At 42.4% G+C, this 21066-nt stretch overlaps 1 protein-coding gene across 3 annotated transcripts in view; it reads right to left on the reverse strand.

Moving 5' to 3' along the window:
• The window catches only part of ZNF512 (zinc finger protein 512), a 21954-nt gene continuing 888 nt past the window's right edge, over positions 1-21066 (reverse strand). The window contains exons 2-15 of one of the 3 annotated variants that reach the window (XM_030490746.1): positions 18749-18807; positions 17386-17594; positions 16224-16226; positions 15369-15458; positions 13251-13334; positions 11896-12020; positions 11428-11514; positions 10307-10405; positions 8564-8731; positions 7758-7952; positions 6970-7071; positions 6156-6218; positions 5574-5672; positions 1-5125 (exon numbers count right to left, since the gene is read on the reverse strand). In XM_030490746.1, the coding sequence (XP_030346606.1) occupies positions 4826-5125; positions 5574-5672; positions 6156-6218; positions 6970-7071; positions 7758-7952; positions 8564-8731; positions 10307-10405; positions 11428-11514; positions 11896-12020; positions 13251-13334; positions 15369-15458; positions 16224-16226; positions 17386-17594; positions 18749-18807 (1683 nt within the window). In that variant the 3' untranslated portion in view covers positions 1-4825. The remainder of the gene's footprint in view (positions 5126-5573; positions 5673-6155; positions 6219-6969; positions 7072-7757; positions 7953-8563; positions 8732-10306; positions 10406-11427; positions 11515-11895; positions 12021-13250; positions 13335-15368; positions 15459-16223; positions 16227-17385; positions 17595-18748; positions 18808-21066) is intronic. The other 2 variants (XM_030490748.1, XM_030490747.1) reach the window with 2 other exon arrangements.

Genomic DNA, 21066 nt, shown 5'->3' on the forward strand with positions numbered 1-21066 from the left:
TTATTCAAATAAAGCCTTTATTTTATCATAGACTAACCATGAACAGAGAAACAATCCTAGTGATTCCTGGGTGAGACAGAACCATATAAAAGGTTATGAAAATCATGGCCTCATGACCAGGGAGGGCTCTTCGCCCCCTGCATGCTGCAGGTCATGCTTATCCCTGGGTGTGATGTGGTGGACAGAAAGGCCTGTACTTCACCTGCCCTTGGATGGCTGTGCTCTTTCTGGGCATCCACAGTCAGCATTGCAGCCAGGCTGTCAGTGCTCCTGCTGCTCTGTATGCGGACAGATGGTCAACGTGGTGCTGTGTCTGTGGGCAGCTGCTTCACCTCAAGGAAACCAGAGACCAGTCCGTGTGGCAATAAGGGTTATAGTGAAGAGAAGGACTAATGTGCAAAGGAATGATGGAGTATGAGGGAGGCACCAGGATATCCATAAAAGGAAGACAGACTTCACACATCTCTTAAGTATTTTGAAAACAGGTAAACCTCACAAGAAGACTTTTCCACGTATCTTTAACTATTTCTTGCTGCATCTATTTGAATTTCCAAAAGATTCTGATGAAGTCCCTCACCCATACTTTTTTAAAAAGTGAAACTGCCATGCATTAAACAGGATGGTTTTCTTGGTTGGAGGTTAGAGGAAGCATTTGGAGGAGACATTTGGCATTTTCAGGGGAGTGAGGCCACTCTGGATGTCCCATAGGGATCCACATTAACACCGAGCTGCTCTCCCCTTGATCTAGAAAGTGGGCAGGGATTAAGACCAGGTTTGAGGATTATACAGAGCAATAAAAACCGAATGGTAACCACAAAGAAATGCTAAAGCATTTTAGAATACTAAGTGGTTAGGAGGTGGAAGAGCAGGTGAAATTCAGTATTACAAACTGAAATTCAGTATTACATCCACTAACCTCTGTACATTGCACTTGCATCCCTCAGGCTCCTCCAAAGATGCAGCTGGAAAGATATGGGTTTAATGGATGGACTATTCGGTGTGTAAGAAATTGGCTGGAAGGCCACATCCAAAGAGTTGCAGTCAACAAACATCTCAATGTCCAAATAGAGATCGGCAACAAGCGGTGTCCCTCAGGGGTCCGTGTTGGCACTGATAGTATTTAAATCTTCATCAGTGATGTAGGCAGAAGGATTGAGTGCAGGTATGCACATAACACTGAGCTGTGTGGCACAGTTGACACACTGGAGAGAAGGAATGCCATCCAGAGGGACCTGGACAGTCTTGAGGAGTGAGTGCACGTGAACCTTGTTAAGGTCAACAAAGCCAAGTGCAAGATCCTGCACATGTGTTAGACCAATCCCCAATGTCAATACACACTGGGGGGATCCATGGATGGAGAGCAGCCCTGCAGAGAAGGACTTGGGAGATACCAAAAAAAGATGGACATGAGATAATGTGTGCCTGCAGCCCAGAAAGCCAAACATTTCCTGGGCTGCACCACCAGCAGGTTGAGGGAGGTGATTCTCTACTCTGCTCTAGTGAGACCCTGCCTGGACCACTGCATCCAGTTCTGGGGCCCACAGTACAAAAGACATGGACCTGTCAGAGCAGGGCTATGAAAACAAAGGGCTTGAATGCCTCTCCTATGAAGAAAGGCTGAGGGAGTTGGGTTGTTCAGTCTGGAAAAGAGAAGGCTTCAGGGAGACCCTATTGCAGCCTTAAGCATATAATGGGGCTTATAAGAGATGGAGAGACTTTTCAAAAAGGCTTGCAGTGACAGGGCGAGGAACACTGGTTTTAAACCGAAAGAGGGTAAAGCTAGATTGGACATAAGGAAGACTTTTTATGATGAGGGTGGTGAGATACTAGCCCAGAGAAGCTGTGGATACCCCACCATTGGAAGTGTTCAAAATCAAGTTTTGCTCAAGGGGTTTTGAGCAACCTGATCTAGTGAAGTGTCCCTGCCTATGGCAAGAGAGGTAGACTAGACTGCCTTTAAAGGTCCCTTCCAACCCAAACCATTCTGATTCTCTATTCTATACCTGGATTTGCAAGATGTTAGGCTAACTGAACTCAACAATGGATTGGACAGTACACTCATAGGTGCTTGAACAGTGGTAAGCATAGTACAATTAACAGTTTTTTTAATGTTAATTTATAGCCCTGGATACATGTGATGTTGTGGATTCCCTGATTAAAATACCTTCCTCAAGGCTAAATTTTCCAATGCCCTCAGAGCAGCAGAGCACAGCTGCAGTCATATTGGTAACCTGCCTCACTGCATCTACAGCAAGGTGCTCCTGCACAGATCACACTCCTCAGCAGCAGTGGACTATGCTGGTGCAGCAGTGCTACCACCTCTTACCAGCTTGAGCCAATCCAGCAAATAATCTGCTGTAACACTGACGGAGCATGAATGGACTATGGAATAATAATTCCTTTCCACATGCCATGTTATGTGGGGGAATATGTTGTTGATGTAACTACAAAATCCAGGTGGTCACGAAGTATCCACCTGGAAGTGGAATCTAGAAAGCGGGTCTGGTTAGTAACTCAAAAATGTCAGTAAAAAGGACTCTAGACTGAAATTCACTAAGAAAAACCTCCTTTAATTCATTGGTTTATCTTGTCCATCTATTGGGTGGGAAAGTAGTAAACATGTGTGGTCAAAGTACAGCTGTGTAGAGTACTGAGGAGAAATGGTGCAGACAACTGAACAGGACCAAAGCATGCAGGACAACCAAGTGGGCAGGCTGGGATGTGTTGTGCAAATGGGGATGGAACCAAAAACAGTATAGACCAAACAGACAAGAAACCACATTCTCGCACTGGTGACATTTTATTTTGTTGTCTTCTGACCTTGCCCACCTTCCTGCACACCTTCCACACCCTGCACACAATTTATACTTTCAGCACAGCACTGCAACCACAGTGACAGCTGGTTCCAAAAGGCAGCGTAACCACTGCATGTAGATCACAATGGAGCACTACATACTGTCTCACTACCATACACGTGTTAATCCCCATGAGACAGACCATGCTCAGCTGGGGTCTGCTTTGCTTACTATATGGGAGAGGCAGTTATTGAGAACACCCTTGGCCATACAGCCCTTCCCACTGTCGGTGCCAGTGTGATTATGCTGGTAATGACGCATATTCAGGTTAGATATAAGGAAGTTTTTTACTGTGCGGGTGGTGAGGCACTGGAACAGGGTGCCCAAAGAAGCGGTAAATGCTCCATCCCTGGCAGTATTCAAGGCCAGGCTGGACAGAGCCTTGGGCGACATGGTCTAGGGTGAGGGTGAAGCATCCCTACCCACAGCAGGGGGGTTAGAACTGGATCATTTTAAGGTCCTTTCCAGCCCAAACCATTCTATGATTTTATATATATAAGCTCACCCGTTCATCAGGCACTGCAATGGCTTCCCTGTGAATTTCAGAACCAACAAGTCTGTTAGACAATGAAAATTCACAGGGAGATAACGTGGAGCCAGTTGCCTATTTTCTTGCCTGGAAAACTTCAAGAAAAAGGCCAAATTTTGCAACTTCCTGGTACAGTGAGTCTTTGGATAACAGGAATTCTGGAGAACCCATTCTCTGAAAGACAGAGTATGACTGCCTGTGGTGCTGCTTCCTACCAGCTTCTGCTGCATTTATGGAGCACAGGAGATACTCCCTATGATGCAGAGTTCATGCCAACATGTGGCTTAAAATAATGAACCCTCTTCTCTTAACCTTTTCCACACAGGGAAGCCACTGCTCATGTACGTCATTCACACAAAGGAAGCAGCATTGGAAAGAAGCAGGTGATATAACACAATGAAGGTGCCATCTATAGCATAGAAAAAAAGAACACTATAGGAGCATGGGCATGATAAAGACCACCACTGGCAAGGCAGTTCAATGGAACCTGGGTTTTAGCATCAGCAAGACTGCTATTGTAGATATGCACCGTCTTGCAGCAAGTTTGTTTCCCAAGTGAGTCTGAAACAAGTGGTATTCAGAGGGCCCAAGAAGACCACCTCACTACAGTAGTTACTGGGGGTTTGTAGGGCCAGTGAATCTCCAAAAGGCTGGAGAGTATTTACTCCTCACTGGACTGGAAGACCCTTTACATACATTTAATGCCCAGTGCTACAGAAGACAGATGCCAGGGGAAAATTGGGTTCCTGACGAAGGTAATAATGATGTACCATCACTTATGAGCAGACCAGAGCTCACATGCTACTGTCTGGTGCTGAGCCTAAGCATCAGTGTATGAAGTAGAGACAGTGCCTTGTGCGACAGAGACTGGAGTACACACTAGAGTTGCATTTCCTGCCTGTTGGCATCCTTGCTGACAACAGACAGTACAGTAACAGGGCAAGCTAAAACCTCTGTATTCTGCACAGCACTGTTTAGTTTGTGTGCATACTGTGCAAGACAGGATTCCCCCTTTAAAGAGACCTAAACACTGTGCTAGTCAGTCCCTTAGAGGAAGAACTGCTAAAAAAGAACCCTGATCTCACCCATCAGAGAAAGATGACATAACAGACAGCTGCTGTACTGGAAACCACTAAACAAGCAACTAATGTGACCCAAACTGAGACTGTAACCAGAGCAGTAACTATACTGGGTACACTGCTAGTGCCACTGTCCAAGGGTACTACACCAGGAGAGGCATCCTCTGTACCACAGCTTTGGTTTGAAGTCTCTCACAACTGACCAGAGGCGACAGTTTCAAAATCAAGGTCACTGAGTAGAATGGAGTCACAGTCCCAAAGACACTCAGTTGCTTATATTAGCGCTGTGGGTTATGAGCCTGACAGAAGTGGGGCTTGTAACTGAAAAGCTTTAGGATTATCCCTTCTCTTCTTCTAGGGACTTACTTCCGGCCTCGCTTGCGGCTGGTTTTTGGAAATTCGGCTCTCTGTGCAACTTGAGGCTCCCCCTCCTCACTACTCGCACTCTCATTGTCCACCCGCTTTGGACGACCTCTCTTACTTCTTCTCATTTTCTCAACTCCAGCAGTGGGGAGTTTCTTGGCAGCCAGGGTTGCAGTTCTCTTCTTTTTGCCCCTGGTCAAAGGACGTTTCTTCCGCTGCTTCCTCTGCTCTTCTCTTTGGCGGATTTTCATTAGCTTCTCAAAGCTTTTGGTGGTAGTTGTATTCACATCAAACCAGTCCTGCAGGGTTGAGAGGGCAACAGGTTGGTATTGATGATGGAAACACTATAAAAAGCCTATCGGGGCTTATAATAAAGCTGCTTTGTGGGACAAGGGTTTCCTGAAATGTGAGATCCGGAAAGGCAGCTGCCTAACAAAGCTCTGTTCTTTGATGATCCTCCTCAGGTGCCACTGTCTCAGAGATTTGATCTGGCCATTGCTAAAGGCATGGGAAATGCTGAAGAGCTAAACTGAGCAGCAGCAACTGGGGACATGTGACATGACACAGTACTTGCTCCCCAGACCAATGCGTAAGACCAGCTATGTTTAAACAAATCGAAAGCCACTTGACTCTAGGATCCTGTTCCCAACAGTGAGTGAGGAAAAAATAAAACAGGGCAAGCATCCAGCATTTCCTTCCCTCCTCCAACAACGTGGGGTGTGAAGACTTCCATTCTGCCTGCCTTACCTCAGCATGCACAGAGTTGATGTGATACTTGACTCCACTCTCTGAAATGAACTCCTTCTCACACAGAAGACACTTGTATTTACCAGCCACAAAGTCTCCCTGGCAACGAAACAAGAAAACACCATCACCAATTGCTGCCTAGAAGGCTGATACACCTATATATTGCATTTGAATTTGGCTCAGATATAACCCAGCAGTAAGAACTAGAAACTTTTACTCATACCAGACGACGATTTAGCTACAGGAGCACTGACATTATTAACCAGTTATGCCCACAAAGCATAGGACAGCTCTGTGAGATGTTAAAAGGTCTCCAGTACTGTACCTGAAAAAAATGTTCTTGTAGCTGTGAATCCACAGGTAGGACTGCAGTTTCACTAAAATGCATGCCATTAAGATGTTTCCTCCTTGCCTCAAGCAGCATTTGCAACGGCAACCCCATTAGCACATAGGGAAGCACTCAAGACTGAGGAACTCAGATTAGCAGATGGCAAGACAACAGCTTGAACTAGGAGATATGTGAGGGATAGGGACAGTAAGGCTATTGGTACAAAAGACAGTGAGTAGACGAAGGTTACCAACCAAAGTACATGTGCCAAGGTGAGATTTGAGTCCTGAGACACTGCCGTATACAGATTCACAACCCTGGAACAGTAAAAAAAGTTCATGTCAGCAAAACTCTCGTAAGAAATCACTTCTTCCTGCACAAGAAAGTCTTATGCTCTGGAATTCAATTCCAAAAGGGATGAGAGAGGCAGTAAAGGGAGATAACAGAGTCCTACAAGCCAGAAAGGGTAAAAGGATTGTTAAGAGACTTAAGCTTTCAGTAAGTTAAATACTTCCAGTTTCTGAGCAAACTTAGACATAATAATCCCATCACTGTTACGTTCACCCTCGATCAAAAGCTTGACAGAGTTTGCATTTTGCCTGAAGAGCAGCAGAGGTTAATTTCAAACAAAGCACAGGGCAAGTACAAGACACTTCTATCTCTCCTGCCCTGCTCTTGTATTTAGTAGCACACAAGTACTGCATCCAATGTCAATGGTCTCAGTTAAAGGGCAGCTTTACAGTCCCCATGTGGAGCTTTAGGCATCAGCCTCAGGATATCAGATCATGCATCAACAGCCCAGACCCTGAAACAGGAGGTAGGTGCAAGACATTCTTCTGGGTTACCAGTTACTGCAATAGGACACTTGCTTTCTGGAGACAGCTCCATATACAATGTTACATTGCAATTCTTTTACTTGAAAATGACACAAGCCTGAAAACTGGGGACAAAGTGCTGGGGATGGGGTAGGGCATGAGGAAGAGAGACAAACTGCAGTTTCATGGTTGTGGACAGCTGTCCTGAAATCTGTCCCCTTTGAAGCTTCAGAAACAAGTACTTAAAGATTACCTGATTTGGGCAGTGGACTCTTCGGTACATCTTTATCTCAGTTTTCCATTTGCACAGCACATCTTGACTAAATGTGGGCAGTCCAGGACGAGTATATTTAAGCTGAGATAAAGAGATGGAATTGGAAGCTGGAAGCAATGTTGGCTACACTTAGTGCCAAGTACATCCCTTTCTCTCCCAGAGACAAAAGTGCTGTTTCTTCTCCTGCTCTAACAGCCAAAATCTAAATAACCAATCTTTTCCTGTCTACTCTCTTCAAACATAACTGAATCTATAAAACCCCCACAATACCAGAATCCAAAACTTCCCTTACCTTTGACTACAACAGTTCCTCTAAATGTACTTATCCCATTAAAATCATAAATCATCCTTTCCCTTGGGTTTCCTTTACAGCCTAAAAGATACTCCGGGAGCCTCTGAAGCCTGAAAAACTATAAGATGTCATTGCATGGCAGGAGCGATCTGTAGTCTATGGCTTGTGAGCAACATACTGCCTGTAACTGCCTTTGTTACTTGTGCCCACTGAAAATTACAACTCCTATTAGCAAGAGGACTTGAAAGTCATTATAGCCTGGATAAAATACTTCTACCACAGCAATTGCTACCATAGCAATACCATAATCTAAGACCAGAGAGAGCAAAACCTGATCCCTCCCACAAGACATTACTTCTTCAATATTACCTTGCATGGGCCACTAAGCACTGGCAACGTTGGGTAGATGCCAGTAAAGACCCATCTGTTATGAAGAAAGACTCAAACCCTATATAGCATTTTCAAGGCCTTGTACCTTGCGATCATCTGGAATCAAGTCCTGCAAAACTTTCCTCTTGGGCCACTCTTTGGCCAGCTCTTCTCCAGCTAGCTCATGGAGATAGTAGATTGCCACCTTTGCAGATCTCCTCTGAACTCTGCCCGTGCTGTTTGGCTCCCGTTTTGTTTCCTTCAGGCTCTCTGTTCTTCTCTCTTCATGGAGGAAAGTGACCTGCAATGAAGGTCAAAAAAGGTGAGCCTCCTTCACTGGTTCCTATTTCAGTTACACTAAATACTGTGAATAAATATTCTGCCAAATCCCTCACAAAAATGCTGCTGCAGGTGTGGTTCACTGTCACAGACAGAGGACAGAAGTGCATCTCACTAGTGAGACAGACTCCCACACCTACTCAGGGGGCCACAGCAGTAAGGCTCAAGCAGAGAGTTTCATGCAGCCACTGGTCTTGAAAGGATATCACATCATTTACTGTAAAACCCTCATGGACAACAAGCATAGCACTGCCTGTTTTGCTCCAATGTTGTCTCTTTTAAGAGCAAAAAAAACGTGTCTCCCAAGTCATACATGTTAGCATCATTGTTCCATGGAGCAAAAGTCAGACCAGGAAAAGTTTACTGCTGCCATGGTGATTTACTATTAAAAACCTCTTCCTAGTCACAGAACAGCAACAGGTGCAGCTAGAAGGAAACTATCAAGGACAGAACACTCTATTTGCTATCCTTCATTACCCACCCAAGTAGCAGACAAAAGCCTACGTGTGTCTCAACTCTGAGCAGCTGAAGTACGACCACAGTATCCTGATAACTACGGCAATTTGCACTTACCGGCCCATGCTTAGATCGGAGATGGTAGACAAGTCCTGCCTTTGATCTGTATGCTTTTCCACAGTGATGGCACTTCATAGCCATTTTCTCCAGCTCAGAAGCTGCCTTCCCACATTTTTTAACATGATACAGGTATCCCATTATGCTAGTGAAGCTGCCTGTGCAGCCCTATCAATGCAAAAGAAAAATGCATGGAAGAAAAGCATTCTCCAAGTAATCACAAGACCACGTGTATAGAATCCACGGTTTGCTGACCAAAGTACTATCACTTTTCCTGCCAGACCAGAGACGATCAGGTAGTAAACTTCAATGTTAGCATATTAAGACAAGATAAAATCTAGGACAAAGAATTGGCTGCAATGGGGAGAAACTGTGTCTTAGAACTTCTTTGTAGGTAGTGGGCAACAGAAAATTACAACATATGGAATAAAGAAGCAAGATGTTCAATGTGGATGCACAAAACAAAGATTTTCAGATACAGATGGAGGAATTAGGCAGAAAAGGAGGAAGGTTTTACACTTGGTTGGCTAGTCAGACTGTCTAGAACACAGCTATATTAGGGTGATGGTAAATAAAACTTTCAGCTATTCCTAAGATACAGCTACTGTCTCATGCTGCAGCAGAGGACAACAAAACCTCAACGGTTTCTGCGACTGCCACTTAGTAGAGTATCCCCTAACCCGGAATCCAGTGATCAGCTTGGCACTGAGCTTGGAAATAGGACAAATCAAATGTGCATAAGCAAGTGTTTAATGTTCTTAGATGTAGCCATCTGCCGTCGATCCCCTACTCTTGCTGTGGTCAATCTCAGTATTTTCAAAAACCACAGACACACACTTAATTATGCATAAAACCATCTTCCCAGCTATCACAAACAACTCAAGAGCAGAAGTACACACTAATAAAATATTTTTGGTGCATAAATGAAACAATCCAGTGTCCTCCTGATCCCCCTTGAAGACATCAACACATCAAATACTCAAAGAGCTCTAGCTCACCCTGCCTGAACACAGAGGTTGAACTAGATGACCTCAGAAGTTCCCTTCCAGCCTTACAACTGTGTAATTCTGAGAGCAGTTTATAATGCTATTTGGAGTACTGCATTCAGCTCTGGAGTCCTCAGTACAGGAAAGACATGGACCTGTTCAAGTGGGTCCAGAGGAGGGTCACAAACTTTTGACCAGAGGGCTGGAGCACCTCTCCTATAGACAGGCTGAGAGAGTTGGAGTTGTTTAACCTGGAGAAGGGAAGGCTCCAGAGAGTGCTTAGTGCAGCCTTTTCATAATACAAGAAAGATGGGAACAAACTTTTTAGTAGGGCCTGTTGTGACAGAATGAGGGGCAATGGTTTTAAACTAAAAGAGGATAGTTTCAGGCTAGATATAAAGAATTTTTTTTACAATGAGTGTGGTGAAACACTGGAAAGGGTTTGCCCAGAGACGTGGTGAATGCCCCATCCCTGGAAACATTCAAGGTCAGGCTGGACAGGGCTTTGAGCAACCTGATCTAGCTGAAGATGTCCCTACTCATGGCAGGGAAGGGGTGGACTAGATGACCTTTAAAGGTCCCTTCCAACCCAAACAATTCTATAATTCTATGATATTCTGTCTTAAAAGCATAGCTAGGATCACGAAACAAATCCAGCTGTGGCCAGCACTAAAGCATACCAAGCAGAACTCTCAACGTTTTATGTTTGTGTATCTGCTGCTGTTTAATTCAGGATACTCAGCACAATGCAGCTTACCTCCCTCGTACACTTTAGTTTTCCCATACGCTTCAAAACCTTCCGAAGGCGGTCTCGCTCAAGCTGCTCATCCAATTCTCCTCCCTCCTTCACAACCGGCTAAAGCACAGCAGAAAAAATAAAGAAAACCACAGAATGCTCAGCATTTACAGTTCTTCTCATAGGGAATTGCCTACTCAACACACTACTGAAGGACAGCTCCCAAAATAATTAAGACTGTTTATCTTATGATTTTACAGAAGTGTATCTAATACAGTGATCACTGTCTATATCCCAGAACAACTGAGTTATCTTTAAAAGGGGTAAACTGCCTGAAAACCAGTTTGCAAATAAAGAGTTTTAACATTTAGATATCTATGAACAAAACCTTTATAAAATACAGCTCAAGTTCTTCTCTATTCTCAGACAGTTACTGTATGTTATTTCCTACACTTCCTTATAATAATATTACACCTAGACTGAAGAAAAAGTTAAAACTGGGTGACAGACCTATTTCTCGGGGCCAGAACATTATTGTTCTGACCTATTTCATTTACTAGTACAGCTGTAGGTTCAGAAACCACCGTACTGAGAACTATGCAAAAAATAACAGTAACGAATTACGTAAACCTTACCCAAACTTCTGAATGACCTTTTTAAAAGTTTTAATTCTTCACAACAGGAAACATTGCCTTCTTTAAAGAAATAGCAAAGAGGAAAAGCAGACTGTATTAGTATCTTTATGTTAAGATACTAACATAGAGAAGAATTAAACTGCTGCTTCTGCTTTTTGACCTTCGAACTAAAATCTAGTCTGCTCTGGATGTAGAAAAACTACTTTCTAGCAAAGGACTGAAAATTGCAGCCTAATGAGCAATCATTTCTTTCCTTTTTTTTTTTTTTTGATTGAAAATGCCTTTTATGAGTGACCAGCCTGAACAGAAATCCATCTCTTCTTTCTAAGACATAGCATGCCTACCATCTCTAACATTCTACTGTTTTTTCAGATGTCAAATCTCAAAGGTAAACAAGATTTGAACAGCTACAACCTTTGAAAAAAAACACCATGTTCTGTTTCTATGTGCATCAGGGAAGGAACTGTCTTGCCTGTACGATTTTTAGATGCACAGCAGTTGTGTTACCTGATTGTTATGGTCTGCCATGACATGGTATTTCATCCCTCCTAAAGACTTCAGCTGCTTCCCACAGTGATGACATGTGAACATTTCCTAGAAACAAACAAGGACAGTGTGTGTGTAACTAAGTTAACTAAAGCACTGGAAAACTCTTTGGGAGAAAGGAGCAGGAGAGCAGAACATTTTATTACGGCCTGGTAAATGCCCATTAAGAACAGAAGAGATTCTATGGAGTCTTATATTTAGGGGAACAATGAAATAGTGAACCTTTGTTCACTACCCCAAATCTCCAGCAAAAGGCTGAGTAAGGAGCACCAAGCACAGCCTCTTACATATAAAGAACTCTTGCTTAGAGCCATGATAATGAGATGAAACTGGTTTCAAGTGCAACACAAACACACAGAACAGTGTGCAGGCATTCCTTTCTATAAGCTGAAGAGTAAAGAAAACATTGCTCATCTCTCGTGTTCTTACCTGCCTGCAATTTACCATATGTTTCTTCAGTCCTTCTACAGTCTTTCTCACCACAGCCCGACATGTTGGACAGGTAACTCGGCCTTTGTCCTGAATTTCCAAAGACCACTGCTCTTCCATACTACCTGTCAAAACAAAAGGTTTGGAATAGAACTGCAGATACAGTGTCTCTTTTTTTCCTTCCACATGCACTATGAATCCTAGAAGGAAACAAGTCACATGCTACTAAACTCAAGTTCAGCTACACTTCAATAGGTTTAGCTCACTTGCAGCTTTAAATATGTCATGTAGCAAGGCACACATCACTCTTTTTGGGAGATCATTTTATAAAAAATCTTTAATCCTACCATTCCCTTGCAAGGAGTGTTCTTCCACCTGTTCAGCACAGATTTTTGGTTTATTCATTTTTATTACACAATTACTTTAGCATGCAGGGTTTTCACAGTAAAAGCAGTCACAGGTGTGACTGAACAGGTTCAGACAAAGTCCCATGTTTCACTTCTACTAACCAAAGAACTCCATTTATATTGGTCAGCAGTTTTGGCACTGAAAGTGAACAAAACACCACCACCAGACCAAGTTATTAAACAGCCAGGGAAAAGTACCCTGTGTGGAATGGTTTCCAGCTCCTGGCCTCTTTTTGAAACACCAAGCAAAAGCTTGGCATAATCCATAAGAACGATAAATTACTGAAATGGGTTCTGGGTCATGGCTTAGCAGCCATCTGCCTGAATTCTTATCATAACAAGATCTAAAGGATTTCCTCTTTATAATATAATAACACTAATAACAGGGAGGGGTTTTTTCTCCCCTGGTGTCTGGGGGAAGTCTGTGAATCAAATAGCACTTGGCAGAAAACTGGGGTATTTAATGAGTGCTGTGAGGTACACCTACCAAGTCATTCCACTTCCTGAGTCAAGGCTAATGTTATTTTTCTAGGATTGACTGCTTGGGTCTCTGGCTACCAGGTTACCAGAAGAGGTGATCTGGCAGTAACAGCTACAAAGTGTTTCCTGCAAACATATTTTGCTGACTAAAAAAGTATGAATATTTTTATGAGTTTTATAGTGCAACTATTTTAGCAGGCTTTTGCTCAGTTCAAAAGTGATTCCCCCTTCACTATTCCATTACACAGTGGTAAAACCACATGGAACTACACTATCCCTCCACTCTTGCTCTGCAATACTGACACAGTGCCAAAAGGAGAGCGGCCAGTTCTTTCTTGTCAATAACAATAACAATAAAGTGAACGAAAATACCAGAAACACAGCACTGGCACATATACAAATCCTAGAATCACATTTATCTTTTAGCTGCTTTATAAACAATTCTGATCAACTGCTGCTGCTTCTTACCTGTGCCATAGGTTTCTGGTTCTTTCTGAACACAGTGGCCTTTCGTTTTGGAGTTTTGTTGTGTTCCAGCTTGCTGTTTTTTTCCTGTTATAACACAAACAAGAAAGACCACAAGACTTAATTCTGTGAGCTTTGTTATGAAAACCAGAGATTTTTTTGCTAGGAGGATGCTATTTAGTCTGCTGTCTCAAAGCTACTCATTCAGAAATGCTCAACTTTTTTTCTTTTTTAAAGGAATTTCAAGATTATGTTCTCTACTCCCTTTCAAAATCCATAGCTTTTTACAGCTGCAGGCATTAGTCCCATTCAGATACGGGTAATCTGTGTATTTGTTCATATACAAAGCTCAGCTCTTCACACTGGATCATCCTCTATTCACGCTATGGTTGAGCCAATCTAATGACTTGTTGACAACCAAATGGACAGTCCCATTCCTCTACTCATTCCAGTCTTCTTTAGACTAAACCACTCTTATTGTTTCAGTGTTTTCTCATGGGTTATGATTTTTGCTCTCTTCATCCTGTTCTCTTCAGTTGGTCTACTCATTTCTTGAACTGCAATGCCCACTGCTACAAACAGCACTCAAAGTGTGACCCTGCATTACAGCAACAACCGAAAATATCTGAAAATCTACATTTCTGCTCAAACACCTCAGTCTAACATCTGCCTTCTTAAAAACAAGTATGACATTGTTGATCCCTAGTCAGCTTTTGATCTGTTACAAATCCCAAATCCTCTTCTGAAGAACTGACACCTAGGAGGTGGTTCTTTGTCTTACAGCTATGCTAGTATTTCTTCCTAACTGTACTATCTTTAATTTTACACACTGTATTCCATTCTAAAACTGTTTCTCTAATGTCAAGACCACTTTCAATTTTAGTCTTTTCTCCTACACACTTCCCATCTCTTGCAGCTTTGTGCTATCTACATCTTTTCAAATCCTTGGTGACAAAAACAAGTTCAACCTAGTCCAACCCCTGTGTTCAAGGAGGGTCAGCCAGACTAGGCTGCTGAGGAATGTGTCCAGTCAAGTTTTGAGTATCTCCACTGATGGAGACTCCACAACCTCTCTGGGCCAGGGTTTGACCACCCACACAGCAAAAAAAGTGTATTCTTATTTTTAGATAGAATTTTGTGTGGTTTAATTTGTGCCCATTGACTCTTGTCCTGTCAAGAAGCACTACAGAGAAGAGCCTGGCACACTTTTCTTCATTCCCCTCCATCAAGTATGTATACATACTGATCAGATTCCCCCAAGCCGTCTCTTCTCCCGACTGAAAAGTCGCACCTCTCTCAGCCTGTTCTCATAGGAAACATATTCCAGTCCCTTCATCATCTTTGCAGCCTTACACTAGACTCTCCCCAGTTTGCCCATGTCTCTTTTCTGGTGGGGAACCCAGAACTGGACATGGGACTCCAATGTGGCCTCACCAGTGCTGACCAGCAAGGAAGGATCCCCTTCCTTGACCTGATGGCAGTGCTTTTCCTAATGTTGCTCAGAATGCTGTTGGCTGCCTTTGCCACAAAAGCAAGCTGGTGGTTCATGTTCAGCTTGCTGTCCTCCAGGACACCAAGATCCCTGTCCGCAGAGCTGGTTTCCAGAAAGTTAGCCCCCAGCATATGTTGGTACATGGGGTTATCCCTGCCCAGCTACAGGACTTCACATTTCTCCTTGATGAACTGAAAGAGATTCCTCTCTGCTTAATTCTCCTGCCTGTCTATGTCCCTGCAAATAGCAGCACACCCATCAGGTGTACCACTACTTCTCCCAGCTTTGTATCATCTGTGTACTTGCTGAGGGTACACGCTGTCCAGGTCATTAATGAAAATTGTAAACAGTACTGGCTCCAGTTTTTACCTCTGGGGTACACCATTAGTGATGTGCCTCCAACTGGACTTTGTGCTGCTGATCACAACTCTCTGGGCCTTTATGTTCAAACTGGTTGGTTTTCAACCCACTGCACTGTTCATTTATCCAACCTCTACTTTGTCACCTCATCTGTGAGGATGTTGTGGGAAAGAGCAGCAAAAGCCTTACTAAAGAGGTTCGGTTGGGCAGAGAGGAAGTCTGAAGTACCTGGAGGCTTTTAACTAGGAATTACAAGTTATTTGTATTACCTGAAATCTTCTGCTTCTTCTTTGGAGAGTCTTTAAGATCATCGCTTTCCACTTGCTCAGATTTCCTCTTGCCTTTCAATAATACTTCTGCTAATGAGTAAGAACAGAAATGCTTCAGTCTCATTATGCAGTCTGGATAGCAGCTTTGAGTCTGCTGCTGCCTCAGCTTATCCTTATATTCAATAGTTTAAGAAAAAAAGTATTTTTTTGTAAGGCACCTGGACACCAGTGGGCTAGACATAGCTTTTGGACTCAGTAATATTTAAGTCACTTCACACCCCGCAATTCCACACAGAAGATATGGAAGAAACAGTGCCACAGCATGGTCTGGAAAAATAATACTCCTCAGGAAGAGAGCCACAAGGTCCTAAGTTATGTCACAAAAAGCTTATCTGCACACACATACAAGGGAGCATGGAGAAACAACAGCAGGTGGGGAAATCCAAATAATATTCTGACTCCTCTTAGTACTTCCAGGCCTATCAAAGCTTATCTCCACGAACACAGAGAAGTACAGAAGCAGAATGGCAGGCAGGGGAACACAAATTATGGACTCCAAGAAACAGACACCTTCCTCCCAGGTCTGTACCAGGAGACACCTCAGAATGAGTCAATGTGAGCTGCTCTCTGGAGCACCCTTTAGAAGGGGTAAGGAGGGGAGTGGTGAGAAGGGAGAGCGTCGTGTCAATACCTAGAGTTATATGACATATTGTATACTAGTGAAGAGCAATTCACAATTACACAAGACTGGGATGTTTAGAAGTGGTATCAAAGGAAGGGAAAGGAAGAGAAATAGCTTATTTGAGGAGCATCAAGTCTGGGAAAACAGAGGTGTAAGAGGATAAAAACGGCCACCTGCTTGTAAACACGTCAGTATACAGGTCTGGTCATGCCTGACACCACATCAGAGGTATCAGTGAAGAGCAGTTTCTGTGAGTGTGAGCCTGTCTGAAAGGAGGTGCATACCGCAAACTGGCATGGCTCTGTGGGCCTCAGGGGATAGTACATCCATGCACCAGCAATTGAGGAGACCAGGATCCAAAGGCCAGGTACTGAGTAAATTAAGTCCAGCTACAGGACAGAGTCACATTGCACATATGCGTGCACACACAAATGTACATATACATATATGTATGTCCTTCTTTTACATACACTTTTTATATAGGCTTATCTTCTCTCACCAACACATATTCATCCTGATCAGCAGGGGAGGGAAACAGGATGGAGGCCTTTGGTGCTGTCTGTGTGGGTGCTGAGCACGCCTCTTCGTGTTGATCTGTGTGGCTGACTGTGAGTACACGTTATGTATGTGTATTTATAGCTACAGGAACACATGCCTAGTCTTGCTACTGGTTGGACCTGGGGGTGTGGAGCTGCAGAAACTTCACTTCTATGAAGGACCAGATTCAGCTCTCCCGACAACAGGATGGAATACAGATTCTGACTTAAGAAGAAGGTGCATTAAAGAAGAGTGAAGTTTTGGCTCTCTGACACACAAGCAAGTTTGGAAAACAGCTCCTAGGACAGGAAATCTGAATATTCCCACAACAACCTAAGACCCAATCCACTCGAAATCAGAAAATCATAAGTGACAGGAGTAAGAAAATTAAAGAAATCCTTAAAAAAGAAAAAAAAAATAAATCTACCACCAACAAAAGCTGCGTCTAATCCAGAATACTGCTGACTGGTCCCCTTTTTTGTTTGTCCTATTTTTAAAGCTCTCAAAGCATATTTCTGACACGATTGGCAGAACTCTTATACATATCTCTTCTACAGATAAAACTGAGTTCAGCTACAGAATCATTAATTTTAATAGACAAGTCACTCAAAAGGAACTGTGTAACATTAGAGAGTTATACCTCTGTTTCTGCAGTGGAGGAAGTTTTTCCCCTAATACATGACCAGCATTACCAAGCTTGTAATTTGTGGTTGAACTGCAGCATGTCTTTCAGAAGTCATCTAATCTCTCATAAAAGAACCACAAACAGTTTTGCATCAAGCCAAGAGTGATGGGTACCTTTTTTTTCTGAAGACTTGTTAGTGCTGTTTTTGATTCCTCTCATTTCCAGCCAGTAAGCAGGCCTGCGAATGGTCCGCTTGCTTCTGGACTCTGAGCTGCCATTCACTCGGCCCTTTGGTGCAGCAGAAGAAATGTTGCTGACTGTCTCATCATAGTTACTGTTCAGTTCTAGGACAGTAGTTTCCACCTCCTCAAATTGCTTAGACCTGGAAAACATCAACTTGAAATTGTATGTATATTTATGCATACACACACACAAAACCACAATAACTTGACAGACAACATCCCTTTCATCTTCCCGAGTACTCTAAAAATTCATCTCACAGTTCATTGAATCTCCCAAGTTTGGTGAACTGAAAAGTGCCAGCAAGATAAAACATCCTAAATGTTATTTCTCAGTACGTCTTTTAGAGAATGACATTAGAAAGCTCTTGAGAGGAACAGAAAAAAATATTCATCCTACCTCAAACCTTTCACTTAAGAAGCAGGCACAAGTTAATCTCAATGTAAAAATATATGTTTATCCTTAAGCAACCATATTCTACTGCAGTCCATCATTTTAAAAGACACCTTTTCCATACCACAAAGGGCAAGATCTCCTTTGGTATGTATTCCTAGAGTCAGAGCTGACTACACAATTAAAAGACTTAACACTAGGAAGAATTTTAACCTGCAAGGTTTTCAACAATGAAGACAGCCTAATAGTACATCCTACAAATCACATTATGAGTACTTTAAACTAGCCAACAGCACTAATTTTTCTTCCTAGAAATCAAAGAGAACTTCGCTTCACTATTCTCATGTACTTCTCTCAGTCCTGCAATGCCTGGACATTTCCGCTACTGTACATGATAGTAAAATGACGAGGTATCAAAGAAACACAGAGTATCTATTCTCTGGGCAAATACTATTAATGTAAGAGCTGTGAAGCTCACATGAAACACATCAATCTAGAAATTAGGAAGTGGGGAACACTGATGGTACCAGGTCAGATCAGTATATACCATGTTTAAGGAAGTCCTGCAGAAGAACGGGCGGACGAATTCTCAGATTAAAGCCTTTCAGTTGCAATCACACTCAAAACATATAGATTTTAGAGTACCATTTTGTCTTGAACACAAAATATTTCCCAATCCTTTTCAAAACAATAAATGAATGCTAATACACCTTGAAGTGTTAGAAAAGCACTTTTCCTTCAAACTAGTAAGCAAAGTCTGTCAAGACTCTCATCAGACAAACCAAAATTGCTTGCAGCTCTTAAAATTCAGAGTACTATGTAAAGGCCAGATATGGTTTTCCAGTATGAATCTCTCAGGTTTTTTCTTGTCCTCAGTCAAACTAACAAGAAACATTCACATACTTTTTGCTTCCCAGAGACCTCTTGACCTTCTGTTGTCTGTGATGTCCAGGCCTAGTGTCCTATCAAAGTAGAACATTTCACATTAGCAACATAATTTTTCTTTTTTTTTTTTTTTTTTGCACGTTTTACTTTTCAGTTAAACACAGTCACCTGCACTTTGAGGATGTGCACACTGCCCTTTGAAAAGGAAACCGCTGCTTTCTGCAACAAGGAAGTGTTTAACCTTATCAACTCCAGCTGAATTAGAACTGGAATCAAAACGGGAATGAACCCATCTACACTCCCCATATGAATGACAATTATTCCCCTTGCAAGAGACATGATGGAGCATTCTTTGTCTCCAATTCACTTAGTGGTACCTGCTTTCTGCCTAGACTTTATCATACAATGACAAATATTTTAGATCCCAGCTTACTAGTTTTTACATAGTATCTTTTTTCCTTAATGAAATAATTCTTGCATTTACCATGCCAAGAATGTTGTCTCAAGTCTTTCTTTCACCCTTTTTTCATTTTCTATCTCAATTTTCGTGTCATACTCCATTAGCTGCCCAGACGTTCACTTTATCCACATCACAGAATCATTCTTATTTAACAAAGACTTTTTGTCACTTATCACTTGTTGCTTCTTTTGTTCCTATTAAGACATGTAATTTAACATATATCATTGATATTCCAAAGTCAGTATAAACAACTCATTTGTTGTATGTTGTTCCTGGCCTATGGACAAACGTTTATCACCTTCTTCCAAATATTAATAATGACTCAATGTTGCTCTTCCTTGAGAAATCCACGACAAAAATCCTGGTTATATAGACTAGAAAACAAAAATCACTGCCCAGCAGAAGATATGAAATACCAGAACTGCAACCTAAGAACAGAGACAGTATTTTGTATAGGAACTGGTTAAGAAACTGGGGTGGAAGAAAATGGATAAGTTATGCATCTTCTTTACAGAAAAATGCACTGCACGTATCAACTGGACCATGCTGTGAAATGTTTTTAGTTAGAAAATTATCTGGGGAAAACAGCAAACAGGGATATGACAGAATTTGAAGATCACAAAAAGATAACTTTTCAGGAGATGATGAGAAATTTCAGGTGTTGTATCAAAACTAGGAAATAGGATTCAGGGCAAATGAAAATCACTGCTAAAAAAAACACACTGGAAAAAATAACTTCAATCTGTTTTTAATGCTCTTGCCTTCTAATTCATGTATAGAAACAAGCAACAGTTCACTCTTCCCAGGACCACAGTCAGTGAGAATCACCCTAACCACCAGGTAGGAAATTCAGTAGCGGTGTGTCAGACTCTCCTTGGGAAAGGTTAGGGAAACAGCAGAAGAGAAATTCCCAACTGCTGGATCAATGACTTCACAATCATATCTTGTCTTCTTTGGAAGAAAATGTCAATTGAATGTTTGTGTAACTTTGATATGGTTTACACACATGTAGTAGTGCTTTACACACAGCAGTGTTTGGGAAACCCCTATATCAGAAATGTGGAGAAACATCATTGAGGAGCAGCTAGAAAAAAGTTAGGCCTGTGAAGTTGTAACAATAAAAATGAACAAGAAAGCAGATGCGGTCAGCTGCAATGAGCCAGCCTAAGCTACCGTTAGAAGAACCTCGATGATTGACAAACATGGCACATGTTTTAAGATTTTTTTTTTTTTTTTTTTTTAATAACTAACAAGTTTTGCATAAAAGTAAAGATTAGCATGAAAAATTTAGGCCACAGTTATGGATCTGCAATAAAACAAAGGAGAGTGCAAATGATCTGTTTAGCCTTCCTTTCTGAAAAGTTGATAGCAGAATTTGTGAAGGAAACTTCTAGAGAAACTGGTGTTTCAGTTTTGAATACTTTTTTATTTATACGGTGTACTTGCCACTTAAAACCAGAGACCTAACGTATGCAGGAACACCCGAGGGCTGGACATCTGGAACACAAAACAGCCAACTTCCTTGCACAGTTCAGAAAAAGAGGAACTGCAGTCTAGAGCCTGAAAAGATGAAGAAGCTTCGTTTCCAAGGGGCTATTTCAGCCTCCCTATGGACTGTGGGACACTTCTGCGACCTGGAATATGTCCTGCTGCTGGAGACAGGCTGCTCCACAACAACGCATGTGGAAAGGTGGTGTTTAAACAGAGTACAGGAACTCTCACTGAGGTCAGGAGACTGATGCAGTAACTGCCAGTGAGTCGGTCCTACAGCCACAGAGGTGTCCGTGGAAGCACCAAGTGTCCCGCACCGCCACGAGTGTCCCCACCCCCGAGGGAAAACAGCGGGGGGACAGGCCGGCGTGATGGCTCAGCACCC

The sequence above is a fragment of the Strigops habroptila genome, chromosome 6, assembly GCF_004027225.2.
Source record: "Strigops habroptila isolate Jane chromosome 6, bStrHab1.2.pri, whole genome shotgun sequence".
Taxonomy (NCBI): Eukaryota; Metazoa; Chordata; class Aves; order Psittaciformes; family Psittacidae; genus Strigops; species Strigops habroptila.